The sequence below is a fragment of the Leptonychotes weddellii genome, chromosome 8 (assembly GCF_054177405.1).
Source record: "Leptonychotes weddellii isolate Sample4059 chromosome 8, ASM5417740v2, whole genome shotgun sequence".
Classification (NCBI taxonomy): Eukaryota; Metazoa; Chordata; class Mammalia; order Carnivora; family Phocidae; genus Leptonychotes; species Leptonychotes weddellii.
Window position 1 is genome coordinate 40,873,927 of NC_138376.1, and position 26,857 is coordinate 40,900,783.

The following is a 26,857-nucleotide window of genomic DNA, read 5'->3' on the forward strand; positions in this document are numbered from 1 at the left end:
GAATTAGACTGAATGGAGGGAGAATGAAAATGTGTTTGGCAGGACAGAGACAGTCAGAACTCTGATCCTCAGACTCCTACAGCACTGTTTTTCTTCCAGACTGGCACCATCCCACAAACCCTTCTGCAGCACTGGAAGGTTTCATGTCCACCCTGTCCAATACCAGTGTGTCCAATACATGTGCCTAGTGAGCACCTGAACTGAGCCTAGTGTGACTGAGAAACTAAAATTTCTATTTAAGTGTCATTAATTTAAATTTAAATATTCACTTGGGCACTGTTTTGGATTATAGCTCCACGATACAGAGTTTTGCCTCTTTACAGAGAAAAATCACACAGTTTACACTTAAGAAACCAAGTACTCCTTTCTCTCTCGATGCCAAAACAAAACTTTCCTTATCATTTACGACTGATAGAAGGTGAGGCTTCTCCAACTAAATAATTATTATTCTTGTTTTGTTTACAAGTCCAAAAATACCCTCCCATCAAAAAATATAAGTTTTAAAAAAAATTAGATTTTTAGAAAAAAACTTATTCCTCTGTCTCAGCGCTCCCTTTATAGTAACTCCTACTGCTTTTAGGATAGCAACCCAAATTCTCAGTTAACAGGATCTGGCCCACCAACTACCTGCCCAACCTCCCCTTCCCTCTCAGAGTCCTGGCCCCACCGGCCAGCCTTCTTCTGGTTCTCAAGAGGCTCCGTGCTCTCCCTATTCATCCTGGGACATTTGCCCACTCTGCTCACTCTCTCTAGGCTGTCCCTCCCCTCCCCACTCGTAGTAAAGTCGTACCAGGACTCTGGACATCATTCCAATCCTCTTCCCCACCTCACAGAGTCCACCTGACAACCACGTCCCACTCTCTGCTCCGCATCTTTTCCTCCCAGCACTTCAACTTTATATTCCCTAGATCTGTGGCTATCTGATCACTCAGTCTCCGCAGAGGCAAAGACTGTGTGTCTCTTTGTATTCATGACTGCATCCCCACACTGCATGGCTCTGGCATGGAGCAGGCTCTCAAGTATCTGAGTGAAAGGCAGTCATGATTTTTTTTTTTTTTTTTTTACCTCCTCCTTAAAACACTAGGCGCAAAGGACTATGCCAACTCTCTTCCAAGCAAACCTGTCCACCCTCATCCAGCTGGGGCTTTTCTTCTGGCAGGAAGCAGGGAGTGGACTGCCTAATGGAACAAAGCAATCACAGAAAATAAGAGATGTATCTCTAAATGTTTGAGTTGCTTAAATAGGGTTTCAACCATTTAGATGTTACACTGAAGATTTTTAAAAAGAAAATCCCTTCCAAGACCAGTGGTAGGATTCCGAACGCCTGAGTTCATTATGGACATTTATCAGAAAAAAGAGGGATGGTATAAAAATAGTTCTAAGTGTTTCAGTCTATGGATACCAATCCCCAAAGCTCTTTTGAACCCTGAGGAGGAAGCATACTTTGCCACAATCTGACAGCTAGCACAGGTAAGTTAGATTTACAATTTGGTAGAACTGCATTCCTATGCAGAGCTCCTATGTGTAACTGTACGATATTTATGTACCTCATTCTAGCTAAGAGCATAGCTTCACTATTTATGGTTTTTTTATATTTATTTTTAGCAACTTTCAGCCATAGCTAGATTTGATGACAACCTGTAAATTTCCTTTTCAACACAAGACTCAAACATGGCCTAATGACCCCCCTCGTTCACAGTTAGGATGTATCAGCAGTGGCCTGGGAGCACGGATGCCAGCCCTTCACCAGGTGACCATCCCACCGGCCACCAATACCAGCATCTGCCAGCAGGCAAACAGGCCCAAGGAAGCAACGGTGAGAGTCGAGTGAGAAGAGCACCTGATAATCATCAGACTCAGCTACTCCTTACAGGGTCAGAACTGCTTGGCAGACGCGCCGCTCCCTCCACCCCGACCTGGGGTGGATGCCACCACGATGCTAGCAGTCACGGTGGTCCTCACGGTCTTGCCCACTGAGGCCAGACGAATGCTCTCACCACAGTGCCCCGGGCCACCACCCACCTGCTGAAACTGGCACGCAAGTTTTGCCTGTGGCTCTAACATTACAGATTCTATCAAATGCAGCATATAAAGTATGAACTGTCTGTAAAGTAGGAGAACTGTATGGTCAAATGCGTGGGTCATGATCTGTTCTTTTAGAACCTAAAGCTCTGAACGATCTGCTGGGGCATGTTCATTTAGGAACTAACCTGGGAAATGAAGTTATTGTGCAGAGAGCCTGGTTTTCTCCTAATAAAGAAGTCGCTTCCTTCCGACGTTTCCTCATGTTGTCTTCGACTGTGTTGAACTCGGACATTGTTCCTCCATACGGCTGTCCGGGTGTACCTTCAATCATGTAACTGCCATACTCTGGTCTCCACAGGGTAGGATGGCTACAGAGGAGGAAAAATTCCATTCCCTCATATTCTGCTGCCGTCTACTCAATTTTTAGAAGTTTTTAAAAAGTCACTTCCAAAAATGGAGACACCACTCCATATTAAATGAAGCTAAGAATTCCTTTATAGTTCCCAAAGGCTGGTCATTCTCCTGAGCTCTTCAACTAGGTGAGGGTTAGAAGTACAAATATCCAAAATATTTGTAAGTAACTGAAAACCACACACAGGCCACTCGCTCTTCAAGACAAGCTAGTCCACTTTGTGAGAAAGGGGAGGAGGCCATAAGGGCTCTTTCAATTCACTGCTGGCCTCCAAACTCAAATGCTGCCTCCCGAAGTCGCTGGAGTAGGAAAATGGAACTGAAAAGTACATGCCCCTTCACCTCTTTGTCTACTTAGAGAAATATTAAAAAACATCCTACCAGCCAAATAAACTCAGTGTAAGTTTTATCTGGCACCATGGTTTGGGATCTCAGTAACACTCTGTCCATGTGTTTTTGTTTTTTTTTTTTAACATTTAGTAATAGTAAGCAGGCTTTATACTGTGTTGATAGTTCTAAGTGCTTAAATACTCACCCTACACAGGAGGTATTACTATCTCTACTTTACAGATGAAGAAACAGAGGCATAGAGACATTAAGTAACTTGCCCAAGGTTACACCCATCTATGAAGTAGGGGAACCAGGCGATGCCATCCTGCCTCCTACATCTGAAGAACGATTCTACTTTAGTAGTTCTAGCAGGTTCAGAAACACTAAAGCAACCCTTTGGTTTATCAGCTTACTTTGGGTTTGTCCTTTCCCCCTTTTCTTGTAGAGTTTCAAGAACTTCCTCTCCGGACAGGACCAACCGGACTTTCTTATTTTCATGATCAAAAGACACCAACATGTATTCCACCTGTTGAAAGTAAAAGAAAGATTAACCTCCTTCCAGACTCGTGTTCAGGGTCATCTTCAGGAGAAGGCAGGGAGACGTGAAGGCTGGAAAGGACCCACAGTAACTTGAGACAGTCACATTTGCTTACGCTACATGGCACACAATGACTGTTCTTTTGCATAATAAGAAAAACTGGAGAAAGCGATCAGTCAATAGGGCCACTGTTTGAGAACCAGAACTTATTCCTTCATTACTTCTTTCTCCTGCTCTACTTAGTATCCCAAAGAAAAGTCAAGATACCCATTTTGACAGATTGTACTTCAAAAGAGAAGTATTTCAAAGCTAAAATTCTATAAATTGCAATTACAAAAAGAAACTGCATTTTTAAATTTATTTCCTCAAGTGGCTTACCGGAAGTTTACGAAAGTGGTTATCTGAGCAGATTATCATGGTAGATTATCCTCATTTACTGGCAGGTTATTAACTCCCATTGTAAGTCTCACTGTTGGAGAGTTAAATCATAATCATAAACCACCAGTATGGAGAAGTTATTTTAGGAGTTTCAACAATTTAATTTTGGTTTTTCAAGAGTAACTTAAGACAACTTCCCCACCCTGAAACCATATGCAATTTACAAGGCAAGGTGCACTAGTGCATTTATAACAATACCTGGTGGAATTCTGATAAAAATCAGGAGTTAAATACCAAAGTGAGACTTTTCTGGGCAGAGTACAAATAGAGCCTGCTTTTGTTTTCCCTGAAATCACATGCTTTTAATCATGATAGTTGGTGTAAACAGTGAAGACTATGAATCATGATTTATGGCTGAAATAAAACATTATCCATATGTAAGTGAAAAGGTATGGAATCAGACCATTCAGGCAAACACTTCAAAGTACCCTTTGGACAAGATACTGGGACAGAGAAAAGAAAAGGTGATCAACTGGTGCCCCACGAAGCAGACCAGTCAGCAGAAATACTTTGTTTAGCTTATCATAAAAAAAAAAAAGAAAAAAAAAGCAACAATACATCCAGTATCAACCTGACATTTCACATATAAATCCAGATTTCCAGCCTTAAAAACAAATACCCAGAAGCCCATTTCTACTGGGTGGGGTATGAGCTGCTCTCCTCTGAGGGGGCATGCTCTGGTCTGCGGTGGCCTATTCTTAATTATGTGTACCTGCCTGGTCTTGGACGGTGTTTCAGTTAGCCATCCATTACCACAGACACAGTCTGTGTTCAACAAGAGACAGTTTTGCACTTCAGCTAAGAAATGGAATTATAAAGGGGAAAAATGTTAGTAACCATAGAAAATAGCCTGGCAGGTTTAAACAGTAAAAATTAAACTTTCAACTACCTTTTATTAGTTGTTGCTATGGACTGAATGTTTGCGTCCCACTCCCCCAAATTCATATGTTGAAGCCTTTAATCCCCAATGGGATGGGATTAGTGTCCTTACTAGAAGAAATGAGAAAGATGATCTCTCTTGCCACCATGTGAAGACACAGCAAGAAGGCAGCTGTTTGTAAGCCAGGAAGAGGGCCCTCATCTGGAAATAAATCTCCCGCCACCTTTAATCTTGGACTTTCCAACCTACAGAACCATGAGAAATATGTCTGTTGTTTAAGCCACCTAACCTATGGTAAATGTTACAGTAGCCTGAACTAAGATAGCTGTCTTACTGATGAGTTTAAGTTCCTATTCTTGCTTTTCTATTAGAACTTTTTAGTTCAAGAAATAGGTAAGACTATTTGGTTTAGCTACATGAACCAGAAATGTGAAATTTGCACTTGTACAATCACTCAATGTCAAATGCCTGAAAACTGTGGGCTGCAGAATCCGGAATTGCTCCCAGATTTAAGTACAGATAGCTATCCAGGAGTCCTGGATCTGGATGGAGAAGCTAAGAGCTGATGGAACAAGAAACTTTGCTAAGTCTCAGGATGGATATATAAAAATATCCTAAGTGTTAGAAGCAAGTTTACTTTTAAATGAGCATAATGCGAAAGGGTATGCTGTGAATTTTCGTATGTGGATCCTAATCTCCAAATCCATCATTTGAAGTAGGCATGATCACCTGTTTTACAAATGTGCAAAGATGCTCAGAGAGGCTGAATAAACTGCCCAAGTCCACAGTGTAAGGGCAGGGATGTGAACCTAGCCTGCCTGGCCTCAAAGCACAGCACACCTTGCTGCTAGGACTCTAAAGGATGCCAATCTTGGTTAGTAATGATAAGCTTTTAGAAAAACCGTTATAGGGGCGCCTGGGGGGCTCAGTCAGTTAACTGCCTGCTTTCAGCTCAGTTCATGATCCTGGGGTCCTGGGATCGAGCCCTGCATCAGGCTCCCTGCTAAGGAGGGAGCCTGCTTCTCCCTCTCCTCCCGGCCTGTGCTCTCACGATCTGTTGCTATCTTTTTCTCAAATAAAAATCTTTAAAAAAGAATCGTTATAAGCTATATGAGGCAGGGACATGATATAATAGTGGCTGAAAATCTCACAAATTGATTATGCTTTATTTTATGAAGTGGGCCTGACATCATAGAGACATTGCTGTTACAGTTAATAGATTTCAACAGATGCCTTAGCCCAGCTCTGCCTCTCTGAGGAGGAATCTTCCTACTTCAGTACTTCCTCCTTTGATCACTGGCTCCAACATATCTGCACGGCATCATCAACTATCTGTGTTCTCTTCTTAACCAGAGAGCATGTTTCCTGCAAGACAGATGAAGAGATACTTCCTAGCTTACTGGGTTCCCATCATTTATCTATTATCAAAATGAGCAAGAATTTTTGTACCACTTATATAAGCTAAAGTGCAGTAACTCTTGTTGGTTTCCTAGTTTTGAAATAATTGAAATCCTTAGTTTTCAAAATCACTGAGACCATGAGTTTAAAGCATGGGAAGGGCAGAAGAACAAAAAGCTCAAACTCAGCCTGAGTTTTATTTTTTATTTTTTTAAAAGATTTTATTTATTTATTTATTTGAGAGACAGAGAGAGAATGAGAGAGGGGAGGGTCAGAGGGAGAAGCAGACTCCCTGCTGAGCAGGGAGCCCAACGTGGGACTCGATCCCAGGACTCCAGGATCATGACCTGAGCCGAAGGCAGTCGCTTAACCAACTGAGCCACCCAGGCGCCCCTCAGCCTGAGTTTTAAATATCAGCCAAACGGATGACATTTAAAATGCTTACAAACCAAACTCTCCTTAATTAAAAAATAATCATCCATGATATCATTAAGCAAATGAAACAGAAACACATCAGAATATTTACCCAAGGAGACAAAAAACGTGCTTACTTTTGGATAAAATGAAAGTTCAGTTGGAAGCCTTAAGAACTCCCTAAACATTTTTCCAACTCAAATTTAAGGTGCTCGGAAGTAACCACCCCCCGCCTCCCCAGTCGCTTTGATTTTCTGCCTCAGTGCTCAGGATGGTTCTTTCAGCTCTTGTCTTTGTTATCTTTTTAAACCCTTCCCCCACCCACTTCAATACATTTATGTTTATTTCTAATTCTAGATCACACAGGCATCAAATGATTAACTCGATCTTTCCTAACAGCCAAACTAGAGCCAAAATGGAGTTTGGTTCAGTGAGCTAGCTGTTGAGTGATAATAAAATGACACATTAAGGCAATGCTTTCCCCATGTAGAATACCTAATGCCACAGGATTTTATTATATCTGGATTTTGTCCCCATCTTAAACTTCCTTTTTGCATCCAAAGGATGAGAGAAAAAGATATAATCAAAGAGAAAATAACAGAATAACAGACACAGAGGCCCTTCTGAACACAACAGATTCCAAGGATCAAACATACCTGCTTCCTAACTTCAAATAGCACGCGGGCTGCGTAATCAGAGTTATAGCAACATCTATGTACACTGAACACATACCCAAACCCGAAGGCATTATAAGTGGCCTGCAGAGTGACTAATTCAAATTTGTGTAATCAATATAGTATTTCGAAGTAGCAAAAATAGCCCCTGGGCTCTCTATTCCCGGTTAAATGTAACTTAGGGACACTGCTATGTGGTACTCGTCATTTATCTTTTTAAATGGGGGGAGAATAGACACAATCAAAATAACTTACCACTAGGTGAGACACTCATTTTAAAATGTGCACTTTTTCTACAAATGAAAATTAAAATTTAGATTTCATTGCTAAAAAGGCTAAATTTTATCCCACTAGGGTAAAAAGCCACTAATATCTTGGAGCTGCTGAATCGAAGACAAAGGCCCATTCAAAAGACTATTACGTAGGCTATGTATTATAGAGTGTTGCTAGGAATGACCTGAACACAATAACCCACTAGTCATTCAGTGCAGGTTTACACAAGCATGAGGTGCTTTATGTTCATCCAAAAGGAGGCCAACAGAAGTAAAGAATCTTAATTGAGGGTGATGTAAGTACTCAGGACAATGCTGGACGTATAGTAGACAGTGAAATACTTGTGGCATCAGAGTTCAAGATAACAAGAGTAACCGTTAATATCAAAATATTAATTTTTTAGGATTCATGTTGTCTTTAAATGGCATTTACCACTAATTTAAAATAAATTTCCTTTGTAAAAAAAAAAAAAAAAAAATTTTTTTTTATACTCTACCATGAAGGTAAGGATTTCAAGGAGCTTACGAAAGTAGAAAGTAGAAAATTTCTACTCCCTGGAGGTAAAAATGGTGTTCCATTAGGAAAGCAATCTAGGTTCTATAAGGCTCAGAAGCAGTTAGAGGCAGTTCCCTGTGTTAGGGAGGTTCTACTTTGAGAAATTCTTTTGTCTCCAGCCATCCTACCGAAACTCAAAATTTGGGGTTCAGGGCCAGCTGCTCTACTCCACTGTTGGTGGTTGTCTTGATGCCTGCTGGAACTACCTGTCGCTTCTCAGAGACCCTGTTTTCTCTTTACACTAACTCCAAAGCAAGCCCACAGCCACTTTGAGGGTTAAGGATCCAGTTAGAGTTCATGACCGATCAGCACCCAAACCCATGATCTTGCTGTCTGCTCCCACCCCTCTGTCCTTTTCCCACTCAACCAGGCCCAGTATTAGTAGGTGTTGGCAATACGGTGAAGAATCAGGCAGGTGTGGCTCTGTTCTCAAGCTTCCACTGTGGTTCTCAAGCCACAGCCAGTAACACAACAGAGCCAAACGATCTGGGAGAGTGCTCGGGATGACCAAGTAGAACTGATCCAGTCTAGGGGATCAGAAGGCTTCTTGGAGGAAAGGGACTAGCCAGACGAAGGAGAGGGTCTACTGATGTTTCAACAACCTCCCAGAAGATTCCCATGCTTTCCCCAGCCACCATTCTGACTGCAGCACAATCACAGGTCTGGCTGGTCAGAGATGCAGATAAACTGGGTCCACCCCATAGAGATCACGCCACAACAGTCCTTCTCTAGATTAGAAGCAGTTTTAAAGCTCGCAGCCATGCCTTCTGTCCAGAAGACTGTTTTCTCACATGGCAAAATACAAATGACCATTATTTTTGGGCACACTCAACCATCCAGTTGGATGGCATCCTTTTCCATACCTAGCAAGATACACAAACTTAGAGCACCCAAAGAGGTGCTAGCTGCAGTGATGCTTATTTTTAAACACCTGTACTTAAATAGGGAAGACCTGCATGACGAGACCAAAAGAAGAGCTGTGCTTCAAATAGCAACTCAACTTGAGTAAGAAATTCTAATATGGATGTAATGAAATTTGATGTGGCTCAATGTGATTGAAGGTGGACTCCCAGGTGAGACACATCTAACAGCACTGCAAATACCAAAACCACTGTTTTATGCGGTTATGTCTGAACACTTTGGGGGGACTAGTAACCATAAGGTAGAATCTGTAACACATGTGCTTTTGTGCAGCCCTGTTTACGGTGAGGTTTTAAACTGCTGATAGGTTATATTAAACTGCCCTATGGTCCCCAAAGAAATGCTTTAGTAGCTTAGTCTAAAGTCCTATCAAATTCTTAAATTATTGGATGTATTTTGACTTTCTCTCCTACTATGAAATGTCATTTTGTACCACAGAATTACACAGGGTGTACTCTAGGGAAGTTTATACTTTAGGAAACCAAAATAAATGTGGCCTCACCCTGACCTGGTCTTCTGTTGGCATCCTAGATTAGGACTTCAGCTTACAGAGTACGCTGCTTTTTATTTATAATATGTTAATCTCAATTTTAACAATACATAACCATCAGTGAATTTCCTGTATGATTCAGTGAAGTAACTTCCTTGAATCATTATCTTGGCCCACACAGAGAAAAATTTTTCACATGCCAAGATTAGTAACACGAAGAAGCCTAAGTGAAAAAACTGAAGACTGTAAAAGAGGGAAAGAAGAGGCGCCCAGGTGGCTCAGTTGGTTAAGCTGTCTGCCTTTGGCTCAGGTCAGGGTCCTGGGATGGAGCTCCGTGTCGGGCTCCCTGCTCAGTGGGGAGCCTGCTTCTCCCTCTCCTCCCTGCTTCTGCTGTTTGTCTCTCTCTCAAATAAATAATAAAATCTTTAAAAAAAAAAAAAAAGGAAGAAAATGGGAGTTGCCAGGGAAAATAAGAGACATAATGACACCTTTCACTAAAGAAAAAACATCATATTGTCCATTCTAGTAGATAGTAGGCACATGTGGCTATTCAGATTTAGATTTAACTCAAATTAAAAATCCAGTTCCCAAGTTCCACTAGCGACATAGGGCTAGTGGCTACCCTACTGAGTAGAGCAAATACTTCTATTACTGCAGAGTTGTGTTGGACCACACTGGACTAAAACCCAGAAGAAACCACAACCCTGGAATTGTACCTGGGCATGCTAATTCATGACACAGAAAATCCCTCAAAGTAGATCTGCTTTCATGTGCTGTTAGTAGCATGAGACATTTATTTTCTGGGCCTCTGACTTTACGTCTTTTTTTTTTAACCATACCACTACACTTCAGGCATGTATCAGTTTTAATTTTCTGATGGTTATAAAGACCACGTTAAGGGACTTAAGGGACACCTGGGTGGCTCAAGTCGGTTAAGCGTCTGCCTTCGGCTCAGGTCATGATCCCAGGGTCCTGGGATCGAGCCCCACATCGGGCTCCCTGCTCGGCGGGGAGCCTGCTTCTCCCTCTCCCTCTGCCTGCCACTCTGCCTTCTTGTGCAAATAAATAAAATCTTAAAAAAAAAAAAAAGAAAAGAAAAAAAAAGACCATGTTAAAGGCATTCCTACCTTCTTTCTAATCAAATCTAGCACAACCTAACCAATCTTCTCACACAAATTAACTCCACAAAAGGTAGTTCCATCAAGTAAAGTTACCAATGTGATGCTTCCTGTGGCTACCAACTTAACACAGGCAACTCAGCAGTTAAAACAACCTAAACCTAAACCAGAAGACAATTCCTCCTGAAGAAACACTATTGTAAATATAGTTTTCATTTATCTCAAAACATCTGTACTTTAGACCTACAGCTTCTGGGTTCTAAGGACAAATGAATTCCTTGGCTCTTTCCTGTGAACATATTCCTCTGCTAGAATCCTGGTCACCGCGTGGCTAACAAGAAAGGAGGTAACCTGGTCCCCATCCAGATAGAGGCTGCTTTGGATCGACTGCTCTGCAGTGCTCAGTGTTGCGGGGTGTGCATCACGAACCTCTGAGGTGGCTCCTACCAGGTGTAGGCGAGCTTAGGGCTTTAGCAGGGGGCACGCTGGTGCTGGAGAGACTACCCACTCTCCATGGTGGTACCCAGCTCTGCCTGAACGCACTCCTAGAGCTGGGCGAGAAAACAAGCACATTCCTTTAAGGTATAAGTTAGGTTGGCCTAAATTCAAGGACTGCCCGAGAAATAGAAATTTGGAGTTTTAGTTTTTAGAACTAGTGGTAGACTAACCCACCAAAGGGGTTTAAAAAAAAAAAAAAAAAGTGCTTTCTAAAGAGACTGAGAACCAATGCTAAAACAGAGAAATTCCACCTCCAAAGTGACTGCTGTGCCTAGAGAGGCTCACCTATGCCCCCAGTGACAGGGCAGGGGGTGGGGGGCAGGGATTGAACACCTCCAAGTTTAATGCTATATTCCACCGTCACAAGAATCGAGCTCAGACACTCTTTCGTACTCGTATCTCATAAAGGCAGCATCAGGGCTCCCCCTCAGGAACACCACCTGGATGTTTGGGCATATCCCACTGAGAGCTATTCTAACCTTAGGTTGGGATGTGGAAGATGGAGACTCCTGTTCACGTGAACTCCCTTCCTGCCCTATTTGAAATTCATGTGAAAGAGGTAAGTCGAAGCGCCTGATTCTGGCCCACTACCTGCTGCCCTGGGCTGAGGCTGGCACGGGCTGCATAACTATCGAGTGAGGTCAGCCCGATGTTCATATAAAGGGCTCCACCGCCAGCAGAAGATTAGCTGGGAGGCTGCAGTCACGTGACTAAACCCGTTAGCATTTGTCCTGCAGACCGAGAAATTTACCAAGCATATTCAGAATTATAATTTTGAAAGGATGGGGCATTTCCCGAGAAGGGAATCACTGGCCATCTGGTAACGAAAAATACTGAAGCATCTGGGGCTCTAAGACATTTATATTTTCACTCAAACAAAAAGTCTACTACTTTATCACCACCAGCCCTTCCTCTTTTTCTGCCCACCTTCAATCTCATCTTGGGTTGGAGCTCATGAAGACGGTCAGAGTGCTTTTCCTCCTGCTTATTTGGGAGCTGGTATATGGGGGCAGCAGGCTTTGGAGTCCTTCAGTTTCTGGGAAGGAGTACGTAAAAACTGCGTGTAAACTGCCTGAAGCAGGAGTAAGTACACAGCACCACTCAGATGCTAGTGGCTATTGTTTTCTAGCTCGTGGGCGGGGTAAGTTTATTGAGACAGAATAGAGGTGTTTTCCAAACATCGGTTACAACCCTTGTAGTGAGCCAAAGTAGGCTGTAATCAACATTACACAAAACTCTTGAAATAGAGACTACCAGAATAGGTCACTCATGGGAAGGGAAGTACCATTTCACCAAAATATTTCATTTGGCATTTGTTTCAGGTACTATAGGACTCAGCCAAAAGTGAAAGCTGGTAGTGTGGACCACCACCTAATTCTGCAGTCAAGTAGTCCTGGGTTCCTGCACCAAGCAGATCCCGTCATTCCCCTCTTTGAAACTTTCAAGCAGCCCACACTGAGCAAAAAACCCCACACCCCTCACCCAGAGCATTAGCGCCAGTCTTCTGGCTCTGCCTCCTCTGTTTCAAACTTCCCTCTTCCCCACCATGTTGGGGCCACACTTCTATTTTTCCAACAACCAAGTCAGGGCCTTGACAGCACTTCTCTCTGCTTGAGAAGATTTCACCTCATCCCTTCAAACAGAGCTGGCTCCTGTGGATCTCAGATTAAGTGCTACCTTTTCAGAGAAACCTTTGCTGACCACCCCGCTCCCTCAGCACTAGGACCTCCTTCTTGTCCTCATCCCCAAGGGGGCACCACCCTGCTCAGAACAGTCTTAATTTTCCCTCTTTTCTTAGAAATATTACAATTACAGACATTTGGAATTTGTCTTAGACTCTGGGCCTTAGTTTCATCATTTGGAAAAATGGGGGGGGGGAGTCCCTTCCAGCTTTAAAGCAATACAAGTATCCCCCTGCTTTTCAAAAATTTGAACCAAGCCATTTCGTTTGTATGACAGACCTACAATTAGCAAAGGTTTCCCCATTATCGGAAAGCACAGTGTTCCTATAAAACCCTGCTTGTGTTCCCTCTCTTGCTGTGTCTCTGTCAAATAAATAATATCTTTAAAAGAAAAAAAAAAAAACTTTCGTAAGGGGAATTGGTATAGAGAGAAGAGTGTTCCCTGTTTTCCAAAAGTTTGTGGTAGGCCACTTGCTTTTACAAAAGACCTGCATTAGCATGGTAACTGCTGCCCCCCTACCCCCCATAAAAGCAAAAATCCTCTTTGGATTTCTTTCGTTAGTGAAAAACATACTAATGTAGGTCTTTCATAAAAGCAAAATGCCATAATGCAAAATTTTCAGAAAGTGGGGGATAACTGTACCTGTTTTTGCTAAATGAAAGAAATCTGAAGGGTTTTTTTTTGCCTTTACAGAAAAAGGCGAAAATAACATCCTCTCAGCAAGCCCCTTTAGACACAATGGGCACCCCAAACATCGAGAATGTAGTCAAGTCCCTTCCTTGGGAACCACACCAAGCATGTCAGCCTAAAGTAGGCATAGTTCTGACCTTTGTCAGTGAGCATCTCGGCTTTATCTTGGTTTATTTTGTGCATCCATGAGCAAGACATGTCCTAAAGTATCAAAAAAAAAAAAAATCTAAGGTTATTTTTGGGGTCTGGGAACACTCAAAATTTTTTCCATACATATTAACGGTAATTGCTTCTTCTTTTTACACCATTTTGGGTCACAAAATATTTCATAGGGATGCTCTACTTTTGGTTGGTGGGGGAAATCTATATTTCTGTATTTCTATTAAGCTCTTCTAGAAATTCTTATATGATCATCCATTTTTCTTTCACTCTCAAATATGTTACTCAGTATGCACTGCCAAGAAGGTAATTTTATTCAAATGCATTGTCTTATTACCCAAAGCTTACCCCTTTTTAAGCATATATCTCTTAAAAATGTTTATGTATATATCAGCGGAAGTCTTTCTAAAATTGATTACATCCTCTTCTGCTATCAATTGGAAGATCCTAAACACTTTCACTTTTTATTAAGGCTTCAGACTTCATTAGCAATTTTATTTCTTTAACTAGAATCACAGCAGAGCAAGGTTCTTTGAGGTACAATGGGCTGCCACGTCTAGATGTGCTTTTCACAGCTGCTCTCTGAATCGATTGGTTTATAGTTCATCCTGGGTTGAGAAACCAGATGCCAAGCTTTCAGGAATTGTGTATTAAGTGAGTGCTCTGGGTGAGGGCTTGAGACACTTTTAGGAGTAAAGTGCATACACTTTATACTTAGAAGCCTTTTGTTTACTTCCTAGTCCTCTGAGTACTAAAGCCCCCAGGATCAGGACCGCTAGATATAATTTAATACAGCAGTGGCAGCCTTGGGGGGCCAAGAAGAGAGGACTACCATGCTTAAGCACAGGCAGGGCTGTCTGAAAGCACGCTAGATAAAAAGGTAACTTCCAAGTACCCAACTTGTGTAAACATGTGAACATTTCCAGAAGGAAATGAAGGACACACTCCTAAATAACCTCTTCAGGTTTGTCTGAGGTTTAAAGTGCTCAGAGCATATCCTTTCAAACAAAAACTTTTCAAATGAAAAAAATGTTAACTTTCAGGGTTGCAGGTCACTGCTGCAACCCTGAACTCTTGAAAACACTTCAGACAAGTGCCAACCAGCTTTTAAAGGTACTTCCAGATCTCGACTCTCTCTCCAGAGCATTAAAATATGTGAAGCCCCGTGTACCCCAGCCCATGACCCCTGCAGGTAATCCACATGGGGCAGAGTCACAGCCTAGATTCTTACTAGCTTCCAGGAAAAGGGTCATGGAGTCTCTTGCCTAACAGTTTTGTTTTAACTCTGCTACATCAGCATCCAGGAGGAAAAAAAAAAAAAGGGAAAAAAAAGCACTAACCAAATCCAAAGGACTAAAAAAAGGACCTCGGGGGGAAGGGAGACAAGACCAGTGGATCTGTGTGAACATTTATGCAATGAGGAACATCTGGTTTGGGGTTCTTTTGTAATCCTGTTCTGGAAATAAGTTTAACTACCAAATCCCAAATGGTCTGTCTGACCATGACAGACACAGAAAACCCAAGCATACAGAAATCTCTCCAAAGAGTGTCCAACAGAATTGTAGCCATATCAACTCTCCAAGGATATACCAATCCAGATAACCAAGGTTTCTGAATACCTATCAAGATATATCCAAAATGGGGCGCCTGGGTGGCTCAGTCGTTAAGTGTCTGCCTTCAACTCAGGTCATGATCCCAGGGTCCTGGGATCGAGCCCTGCATCGGGCTCCTTGCTCAGCGGGGAGCCTGCTTCTCCCTCTCTCACTCCCCCTGCTTGTGTTCCCTCTCTGTGTCTTTCTCTGTCAAATAAATAAAATCTTAAAAAAAAAAAAAGATATATCTGAAATGAGCTCTTTTGGCTAGAAATCTGAGGTTTAATCATGTTTCCCTAATGTCTTAAATAATGTCTGAGAAACCCAATCTTTAAGTGGAGACTCAGGGACATCATTCTAATTTACTCAATCCATTACAATCATTTTCAATATGTTACAGAGACAACTTAATAGCCATGGAGGTACTACTTAAGTGATACCCAAACCCACATGCTATCCAATTCAACAAAAATAGGTCAATTCTGTTTCTTTCTAAAATTATAATCAAGATTTCAAGGACCCTATGAGCTGTGAAAACATCTACGGGCTTTGTGCCATTTATTTTGGCCAGAAACCAACTTTTGCTTTTCTCCCAAATTCTTAATATGTTCCAGATAGGCTGTTGCCAAAGCCTCCAGTCCCTCCCCAACCAGCAAATCCAGTGGCTTCACTTCAGTTCCCATCCTTCCACAGCTCTTGAAAGCGTGCTCTTCTTCTTCCTGTACATGACAGGGCTACTACCCCTCACACGGTTTCCTCTCAGGATCCCACGTGTATTCATCAGGGTTCTGAGGCACCGCCAAGGTTTCTTCTCCCTGGGCTAGCTCGCTCTCCCTTTGGTTTTAACCATCATCTTTAGGCCTGTGGCTGCCCCACCATACACACAGTCAGCTCAGATGTTGCTCCAGCTTTCTCCTGTCTACCTGGTATTTCTCCTAAAGGAGTACAGGGCTCCTTAAATTAAAGGGTTCCAGAACAGAATATCCAAACCAACTGTTCCCCGAGGAACCATCCTTGCAGGGAGTCTTACTCACTTGGTCATCTTTGCCAGGAACGCGTATGAGAGACATAACCTAACCCCTCATGTGCCAGGTCCTTTCACTCCTTCTCTTAAGTATCTCTATTTTTTTTTTCCCTTAAGATTTTATTTGTCAGAGAGAGAGAGAGAGACAGAGAGAGCTCACAAGCAGGGGCAGAGGCAAGCAGAGGGAGAAGCAGGATTCCTGTGGAGCAGGGAGCCCGATACAGGGCTCGATCCCAGGACCCTGGGATCATGATCTGAGCCAAAGGTAGACGCTTAACTGACTGAGCCACCCAGGTGCCCTAAAGTATCTCTTTAATATACACAAATCTTTATCTCCAGAGTCCTAGGCTACACTGTCTTCTCTCTCCTAGCAATGACATGTCCTCTGTAGTGTGGGCTCCTTGTCTCTAGTTATTCCTCCCAACCCATTCCATTTCACACTATGACCAAAGGGGCCTAGAAGAAATTCCCTTGTACCAGTCTTGGACTTACAATACTATGTCTCCTGACATGGCCTATTCCAAAGGACCTTCAACAACCTGAACCCAACCCACCTTTCCAGCCTCAACTTCTAGCCATTCCCTTTTCCCTGCTTTGGTCCTGTGTTACAGCAATACTCCCTCAACATCAGGCACCTCCATAATCTCACATTTGTGCATTCCCTTTCCTTGCTTCTCCATCTCCCTTTGAGACCTTCCATCCCCACCTTCCATCCATAAGACTCCCAGGATCTCTAGATATACAGCAAACTCCTCCTCTCCTCCCTCCCGCTCGTCCACCCACCTGCCTTCCACCAGAGTTCAAGGGTAGAGAGCTTCTCACTTGTCTTGACTTCTCTCTTCAACCCCATGACCTAACACAGGAAGTCCTTGATATATTAGGAAGTACACAATAAATACTTAATTTAAAAATTATCCATCATGGAAATAAAGCTTTTAGTGTTTTACCATATGTAAGTAAAACTTAAATATCAGTTTTCAAGAAAACATTTTTGCAATACCATCTTGCTTTTTTTTTTTTTTTTTTTAAAGATTTTATTTATTTATTTGACAGAGAGAGACACAGCGAGAGAGGGAATACAAGCAGGGGGAATAGGAGAGGGAGAAGCAGGCTTCCCGCGGAGCAGGGAGCCCGATGCGGGGCTCGATCCCAGGACCCTGGGATCATGACCTGAGCTGAAGGCAGACGCTTAACGACTGAGCCACCCAGGTGCCCCCCATCTTGCTTTTAATAGAAAGGTTGTGAGGCTCAAATAGGCTTAAGACATTAAAAAATTTCTAGAAACCTAGTATCCATGGCTTTATAATTAGGTTACTTTGTCAGTAGCCAGTGAAGTATATTATCTTAGACCAATGCTAAAACCCAAAAGGTGACAGGGTAAGGAAATAGATTCTACCATTTCTTGTATTCATTTCCTGATTTTTATAAGTTGAATGGAATTTAGAGTATTCTGAAAGTTAAACTGTTAAAAATACAATTAAAAACTATATATGTGTAAACATGCAATTCAAAACTAAATGGTAGGTTTTTGTGATTAGTCTTACAGATAAGGAAATTGTGGTCTTACGAATTTAAGTTCTATATCTAAGATCACACAATCATTCAGGGGAAGACTCGGGGCTTAGACTTCCATCTTCAAATTAAAGTCTATTCATAAAATGTATGCAAACTTTTCAAATAATTGTGTTTTCACCAAATACCCAGTCACAGGATGAAAACAGGGATACTAAGTGATGAACATCATAGCATAAAGGCAAAGAAAATCCTGACTTTAAAAAAACTTGGCTAAGGGCACCTGGCTGGCTCAGTTGGAAGAGTATGCAACTCAGTCTTGGGGTTGTGAGTTCAAGGCCCACGATGGGTGTGGAGATTACTTAAAAATAAATATTTTATTTATGAATAAAAAATAAAAACTTGGCTAAATGTTGGTTGCTGGAGGTATCTTATAACCATGAGGGCTGCCAGCCTTTGGACAAAGTTTACAGAGAAAGGAGAACAGAGCTGTAGAAAAAATGGGAAAGACTTCTACTTCTGCTCAAGATGGAGTAAAAGCAACCAGTTTTACCTTCCCACCTGAAATAGCCAAAATGAGAGAGAGTGTATGGAATAGCTTTTTCAAGACACTGGATAGCAGTAACACAAGGCAGAGATTCCTGAGATATGGGGGAGAAAAGCGAAGTGAGCTCTTTAATTGCCCCAACTTACTGCCTGGAAGAGAGGCTCTAGGCTCATGGGCAGGAAGGTGAAGCAGAACTTGGAGTACTCCCTGAATTGAAGAGAGAGGGAGCTGAAGGCCTGAGGAAACCAAATCAATTAGAGTTCACAGGACCAAGTACCATAGAAAAGAGCTGCACAGAGAACCCTGGAGATCTGCAGAGGGCTCCCCCTTAAGGATTCAGTAGTAAATCAACACATACAGGAGGCAAGTACCCAAAGCTGGGGCCAAATGTGTTCCCACAAGCCAGAATAGAATAAGTCCTAATTCAGGGGCAATGGGGAAAATATTCACAAAGGTCTTGACTCAGTAGAAGGATTAGCCCTAAACTAGAGACTTCTCCAGATCTGCTTAATTATAAAATCAAGACCTCAAAGGATGGAACTACCTCCAAATAACTGTATTGTAGAACAAGGCTTAAAGAATAGTTAGGAATATACAAAGAAGAAGCACCCAACAAGGTAAAATTCATAATATCTGACATCCAATCAAAGATAACCAGGCATGCAAAGAAGGAAACTTATTCAGAAAAAAATAAAACTGAACTTAATCTTAAATAACAAAGACAAAAGAATTAGCTAAGACATTAAAACCATTGTTATAACTGTATCCCACATGTTCAAGTTTAGTAAGGTTGCAGAAGATATATATGTAAAAGTCAATTTTATTTCAATCTATTAGCAATGAAGAATCAGAAATTGCAACATAATACCATTTACAATAGGAAAAAAAATGAAACCATGATAAATCTAACAAAAGATCTGAAAGACTTGTAAGTTAAAAACTAAAAAAACATGGATAAGAGAAATTAAAGGTTTACTTGTTCATGGGTCAGAAGACTCATTAAGATGTCAATTCTTCCCAAATCGATCTACAGATTCAATGCAATTGCTGTCAAAATCCCAGGAGGGTTTGTTCTTGGTAGAAATTGCCAAGCTGGTTCTAAAAATCCTGTAGAAATTCAAAGGGCCTAGAAAAGTCAAAACAAGTTGAAAAAGAAGAAAGTTGGAGAGCTAACACTGCCTGATCTCACAACGTACTATAAAGCTATAGCTATAAAAAGAGTATAGTACTGGCATAAAGATAGACAGATCAATGGAACAGTACAAAGAATCCAGAAATAAAGCCACACGCACAGACAGACTACTGGAATTAGGCAAGCTACAAAGGCCATGTACCTCTGGCAGTGGAGAAAGGATGGTCTTTTCAACAAATGGTGCTGGGGCAACCCACATCAAAAATCCATACCTTACGCCACAGACAAAGCTAACTCAAAATGGATCATAGACCTAAATGTAAAGCCTAAGATTATAAAACTTCTAGAAGAAAATACAGGAGAAAACATTTGTGATCTTGGATTAAGGAAAGATTTCTTAGATACCACACCAAAAGTATGATCCATAAAAGAACAAGCAGACAAACTGGACTTCATTAAAATGAACAACTACTCTGTTCTTCAAAAGACACCCTTATTAACAGAATGAAAATAGACTGGAAGAACACGTGCAATGTAAATTATCTGGTAAGAACTATATCTAGAATATATAAAGAACTATCAAAACTCAACTAGGCAAATGGCTTTAAGCACACTTCACAAAAAAGGCATACGGATGGCAAATAATCTCATGAAAAGATACTCATCACCACTGGTCAAGGGAAATGCATATTAAAAATACAATGAAATACCATCACATACTTATTAGAATGGCTAAAATCAAAGAAACTGACTATACCACGTGCAGACAAGGATGTGGACAAACTGGTATACATGGCTGCTAGGAATGTAAAATGGTTCAACCACTTTTAAAAAGTTTGTTAGTTTCCTTAAAAATTAAAACAAATCGGGGCGCCTGGGTGGCTCAGTCATTAAGCGTCTGCCTTCAGCTCAGGTCATGATCCCAGAGTCCTGGGATCAAGCCCTGCATCAGGCTCCCTGCTCCGCATCTCCCTCTCCCACTCCCCCTGCTTGTATTCCTTCTCTTGCTGTGTCTCTGTCAAATAAATAAATAAAATCTTTAAAAAAAAAAAAAACAACAACAAATTGCTCCTAGGGAATAATCAAGGTAGATAAAAGCATAAATCCATACAAAGGCACATACATTAATGTTGATACAAGTTTTGTTTGTAATAGCTAAAAATTGGATACAATCCAAATGAATAAATTGTAGTATATCCATGCAATGGCATATTACTCAGTAATTCAAAAGAACATGCCATAAAATGAATAAATCTCAAAATATACAAGCAGCTTAAAAAGCCAGACCAAAAAAGTACATGCTTTATGATTTCGTAGATATAAAACTCTAGGAAATGCAAAGTCTACTATGGTGCCAGAAAGCAGATCAATGGTTGCCTGTGGAAGTGGGGAGGGAAGAGGGGAATTAGGAAGAGGCACAAGGACATTTTTAGAGATGATGTATATTATTTTGATTGTGGTGGTAGTTTCACAAGTATATACATATATCAAAACTTATCAAACTAGCAAACTGTATATTTTAAGTATGTGCAGTTTACTGTATGTCAATTATATCAAAATAAAGGTGGTGAAGAGTTTATAAAAATCCACCTAACTTGGTTAAAGTATGTATAAACAGAGAATATTAACTAGCAAGCTTATGAGAATATGGCCCATCCAATACCAGCAACGTCAGTAATGCCCCCAATATAGTTTTCTAAATTTAACAACACATTCAGATGCCTTGAGTATATAAAAAGTTCAGAAACACAAATTTATTTTTCCTTGATTTCACCACTGTGCTTTAGAGACAGGTGAATAATAAATACTGTTAAAACAATGTCCACAGTGATAGCAAAGTGAAAGATAAAACAACTTTGCTTTACAGGTCACAAAATACTCAATGACCTATGTAAGAAACCTGAACATTCCTAATGACTATCAAGAAATATTTGTACTCCATATCTAATTCTGGTCAGTGTCCAATAATGCATTTTTAAGACAAAATTTAGATTTTAAAATGCAATTTAGAAATACTATAGTTCTCAAATACAATCAATACCATCAAAAATAACTAAGCTTAATGGAATATAATTCTATCTGAAAAAACAAATTTAAGTTAACTGGTTAAAAAAATACCCACATACACGGAATGCCCCATTCCCCATAGCCATTTATTTTTTTAATTATTTTTTTCTTCAAGTTTTCATTTAAATTCCAGTTAGTTAGTACTAATACTAGTTTCGGGTGTAGAATTTAGTGGTTCATCACCTACAAACACCTGGCGCTCAACGTAAGTGCCCTCCTTAATCCCCATCACCTGTTTAACCCATGCCCCCACCTCCCTCCCAGCAACCCTCAGTTTATGCTCTATCATTAAGAGTCTGCTTGACCATGGCTATTTAAATGAGATAAACAGATATTGAAGAACTTCCAAGTGAATGTTTTAAGTTACCATTTATGAGTCTTCACTCAAAAGGCGAGGCACTTACTTGTAAACCATTTCATCAACATTATCTCATTTAATCTTTATAACCCTATAAGGCATTATCATCCCTATTTTATAGATAAAAAAACTGAGGTTGAGATAAAGCAATTTGTCCAAAGCTACACGTTAATTTACACTCAAATGAAAATCTGTTTGTCCATTCTAGATTTATAGCTGTTTTTTTTTATAGGATCATAAGCTTATTAATTAACAAGCTATGCATTTTCTAAATAGTCACTTAAGCATTCTTAACCTACACAGGCAAATTTGTCCTTCAAACTCAATGGGTGACATATCAGCCCTTAACATATCCCATCCCAGTTTTGTTGGCTTTATGCATGGTAAGAACACACTCAAATATTAAGGACATATATTCTCTTAAGTTCACATGCACTTCTCTGCTAACTAGAAGACAATTCACCTTCTTTAAGAGCCACTACACTGGGTTAGAAAAATTAGAAAAACTATACATTTGCTTTTAAATGTTGTTTTCTGACACCTCTATAACCTGTAGCGTGAACTCTGTAAAAGGAGATTTGATGAAATCTCATACACATTGTAAATAATCCAAAACCTGGTATTACATGTTTAAGAAACGGACCTGAAGTCAGACAGATTTCAATTCTGATAATGTCTCTATTGTTAAGTAGCTGAAAAGGCCTGGCAGGCAGCTAACACTAGAGTGAATTCAAAAGTTGTACTTACTGCACACTCCAGTTAAAAACAAAATCTGCACCTGAAAAGTTTTTGTCAGCTGTGAAAAGGTAAGTGCTTTCTTTTCTGCATATGTAGAATGCTTAGCAGGCAAGAGAGCACCCAAGAAGAGCCATCTTACCTCTCCCCGACAGTCCCCATCCTGGGGCAAAATGAACTGTTCTCCCGGCAACCCAGGACTTAGAACTATCTCCTAAAGAAACCATAAATGGTGGCTAGGATTAGGACCTGTTACACCAAAGGTGAAATGCATCTGTAAGCTGATCTGGGAATCTACATATTCATAAGGTTATCACAGGAAAATACTTTTGATTTCCAAACAGCCAGCAGACATACACCTTCAGAATACCGTTTTTACAACGATTGGTGGTAGCCTTGGCTTTACTCAACAGTCTAAAGACTATCTGCAGGTGAATTTCAAAAAGTAACATTCTGGTTTGAAATATGTACATTTAAAGAAAAAATCTTATTGAAACTGTTCTTACTCAAACTATAAAAGCTAGGAGAGTCCAACCCTGTCATTTTCCACAAGAGGAAACTGAGGCTCACAATCACACAGGCAGTTTGGCAGGCCCTGGAATACAAATCCAGAGTTCTGATAAACACTATCAGATATAAATATTGTCCTAGTAACTAGGGCTGAGCATTTCCAAAAGCGGCAGGGTCTCCTAACCACAGTTTTAAGGGTCTTGTTTTTTTGCGGGGGGGGGGGGGCAAGGAGGAAGCTTCTAAGACCAAAACTTCCCACAAAAAGCAGTAATTTGGTATCACACCAAGCAGTCTAACATATCACATCTCAAACACCATTTTCGGTCTGGCGAGGCCATCCTCCATCTCCAGGGCCACACCACCCACCACACCCTTCTCCCCTTTTATCTGCCCAGCCTGTTTCTCAGTTACTTCTCAAGGCTTCTGCATACGATACATGCATGCTTGCTGCCTGGCGTTGCCTGCAGACTTCTGCTTCAGCAGATGTGATCCGTGAGTTCCTATGTGTAAGCAATGGCGCCAACACTGGAGTAGTTCTCTCCTGCTCTTTTTCAAAGGCTCAGCTCATCAAGGAAGCCTCTCAAGATAAATGTGAGAGTCTGGCTCTCAAACTCCTTAAGTGGCAACCATACTAAGAATTTACATGCGACTCAATACAGACCTGCTCACACGTACCCTCAAATAACGCAAAAGTTTGACATGCTATGCTTGCTATTTATGACAAAGTGGTCCCTCTTCATCCAATTCCATTTCACTTTTTTTTTTTTTTTTTTTTAAAGTTCTGGAGAGAAAAAAAGTCTAGGGAGAACCTAAATGTGTTTCTCAACTCGCTAATGGATCATGACCTGCAGTCTGAAAAATAATGTTCTGTAACGTAAGAGTGATTACTTTGACATGATACTGGAGGCATCAGCAAATATTTCGGCATGAGACTCCCCACCCTCTTCCAAAACTTCACCTCCTCCCTGCCCAGTCGTAGAGATACCACAATGGAGAACTCGTTCCTGCAATACCACAGGTCAGGGATGGGAGGGAGAACCAACTTCAGGGGACTAAGGTGAAGTGCCATTTCAGGAGTAGAAAGTAGAGTAAGGCTTTTTTTTTTTTTTTCCCTTCTTCTTCTTTTTTCTTTAACCATCTGAGCAGCCTTCACAATCTGAATTCTTCCCTATGTGTCAGGCTGCCTATTTCCGACTGGACTGTCAACACTTGTGGGCAGGAATTTTACTCTTCTTGAAAATCCTACACTCCACTCCTACACATAATTGAAGCAGAATTTAAAGTTATGAGAAGTGTGTTATTTTTAATATCTAAGATAACTTTTCTACTTCATGGCTTCTATTAGACAGTAAATTTCCCACTCCAAAAGATGCTGCTTTATTGGGGGGGGGGCGGGGAAGAAGCAAAGAGATGTGGGACAGGAAAAAAAACCCAAACAAACCAGGGGGTCGGGGGATAGAAGACAGATCATTAAATGCACACAATACATAAATGAACATATACAACGGATGATGCTATGAAGCAACAAGGAACTTTAGAATAAAACTGAAGGATTACCACCAAACACAATACTGTACCCCTTTTCTGTCCAAAGTATGGCAAACCCCTTCTAGTATAAATGTGAATTACTATTATACTTTTCTAACTTAAAACACCACAATTCCACTGTAAAAAGCAGAATTATCTCCCAACTTCAGAAACAGACGAACTAATTTTGTGAGGAAACAGATTCTGCGTTGGCGCAGCAGCACCCTGACGCTTGGGTCAAGGGTAGTAACATCAACTAAAAGATAAATTTACACCTGAGCAAGCCACGGAACACAAATGGTGAAAACAAACAGATGCACTTTCCAAAAAAGCATTTAATTATTATTATTTTTTAAAGATTTTATTTATTTATTTGAGAGAGAGAGAATGAGAGACAGAGAGCATGAGAGGGAGGAAGGTCAGAGGGAGAAGCAGACTCCCTGCCGAGCAGGGAGCCCGATGCGGGACTCGATCCCGGGACTCCAGGATCATGACCTGAGCCGAAGGCAGTCGCTTAACCAAATGAGCCACCCAGGCGCCCCAAAAGCATTTAATTATTGAAATAGCATCTACATGTGACTTTTAAAAACGGGAAGGGAGAGTACAAAAAGCTTTGGCAGACGAAAACTAAATATAAAGGGGGCAATGCTTTCCAAATCATTCCAATAAACAATGGTTCAACAAACTGAAAAGGGAAAGACATTTCAGCTCTAGGCAGAACACATGTTGAAACACTGATTTGTAAAGTTTAGACACTGGATCCAGGCCACAGAAAGGCACCAACAAATCCCAATTGCGAAGCTTCAAGAGTTCCCATTCAGAATTAAACAGGAACAAGAAGTTTCCTCCCCTTTAGGAAAACTGAGCCATAATATCTGTTCTATGCTTATAAAGTGGTGGTGAAGCGGGGAGGGTGAGGAAGGGAGTGTGAAGAGAGTGCGAGAAAGCTGATGAGAAGCAGCTGGGGTTTTAAAAGTAACCTGCATGAGATGGGGCAGAAGCGAACATCAAGACCTGATTGCTAGCAGCAAGGCCCTTCTAGGACAACTTGGTCCCTTTCTCACTGATCGCAAAAGCGCATTTTGACACCTGACGGTAGATCGCGATACGCGGCCAGCGGATATACCAGACTGAAAACTCCTGGAAGCACCGAATGTCACACTTGCTTACGCCCGCACCCTCCCAGAGCCTAACCCATTTGTTGAAAGAAGGGAAAACCCTAAGAATGAATGAATGGGATAGAGAAGTCTAGTGAGAAGGCTCGGGCAGGGCCCCATGCTCGGGAGAGCCCCGGACGCCCGCCGGGTGAGGGCAGCGACAGCGTGCCGCGGCGGGGACGCGTCTGGGGACCCTCGGGGCGCACCGCAGGACGCGGACCGCCGTGGGGGCGCGGGGCGCGCCTCGCCGAACAAAGGAGAGGGAGTGGCCTGACAGGGGCGCCCGGCGGGGGCGGAGGCCGCGGGTGCTCACCTCGTCGCCCCACTTGAGCACGTCCTTGTGCCGGTCCTTGACGGCGTGGTAGATGTGCAGGAACTGGAGGATCCCGTGCCGCCGCACGTGGTCGGCGTGGCGCTTGGTCTCCTCCCAGCTCAGCGGCGAGCCCTGGGACAGCAGCCCCATGGCTGCCCCCTCCTCCTTCTCCTCGGGGCTGACGGCGGCCGCTCGCTCAGACGCGAGCCGGACACTCAGCTGCCCGCAGAAGGCGGCGGCGGCAGCGGCTGCTCCGCCCCGCGGGGGCGCCCTTGGGCCGCAGCCGGCGGAGGGACGGTCCGCTCCGCTCCTCTGCGCGGGGTCCTTGCCGCCCAGGTGACCGACTCAGGGGTCCGGCGCGCCGCGCGGACACAGAGGCAGAGGACGGGAGGGCAGGCTGGGCGGCTCTCGGCCCGGCGGCCTCGCCCCTTGCCCGCTCCGGCTCCCGCCCCGCTCCTGCTCCGAGGCGGCAGCGACGGACCCCACAGGCACGGTGCGGCAGCGGCTCTCGCTTCTCTTTACCGGTGTCGTGCACTAGCTTCTTCCTACTTGTGACCAAGACCTGCGCCGCCACAGAGCATGCCCAGTCTTCCTATCGACTCACTTACGGCTCCAGGGCGCGATCCGTCGCTCCGGATTTTAAAGACTACGGGCGGGGGCGGGGAAAGAAGGCGGTGCAGGAGAGGAGGCGTGGCCGAGCGCCCAAAGAGGCTCAAAGGCGGCCTTGGAGGAGGCGTGCGCAGGCGTGGTTGGGGCGGAGTCAAAAGGGCGGCGGTGGGTGGAGTGAGGTCCCGCATGCTTTAGGCAAAGGAGTTACGTAAAAACCTGTGTTCTCTAATCCAAAGAGATAAACTTTGTGTTGCGGAAAAAATTGGTTATTGGAATTAA

The 26,857-nt window shown here is 42.3% G+C and overlaps 1 protein-coding gene across 3 annotated transcripts in view; it reads right to left on the reverse strand.

Annotated features, from left to right (window-relative positions):
* GCLC (glutamate-cysteine ligase catalytic subunit) overlaps positions 1-26,575 on the reverse strand; it is a 47,556-nt gene extending 20,981 nt beyond the window's left edge. For 2 of the 3 annotated variants that reach the window (XM_031041281.2, XM_081828426.1), the window contains exons 1-3: positions 25,970-26,575; positions 3,180-3,292; positions 2,211-2,393 (exon numbers count right to left, since the gene is read on the reverse strand). In XM_031041281.2, coding sequence (XP_030897141.1) covers positions 2,211-2,393; positions 3,180-3,292; positions 25,970-26,119 — 446 coding nt within the window. In that variant the 5' untranslated portion in view covers positions 26,120-26,575. The remainder of the gene's footprint in view (positions 1-2,210; positions 2,394-3,179; positions 3,293-25,969) is intronic. The other variant, XM_006745297.3, reaches the window with a different exon arrangement.
* Between the last annotated feature and the right edge of the window lie 282 nt (positions 26,576-26,857).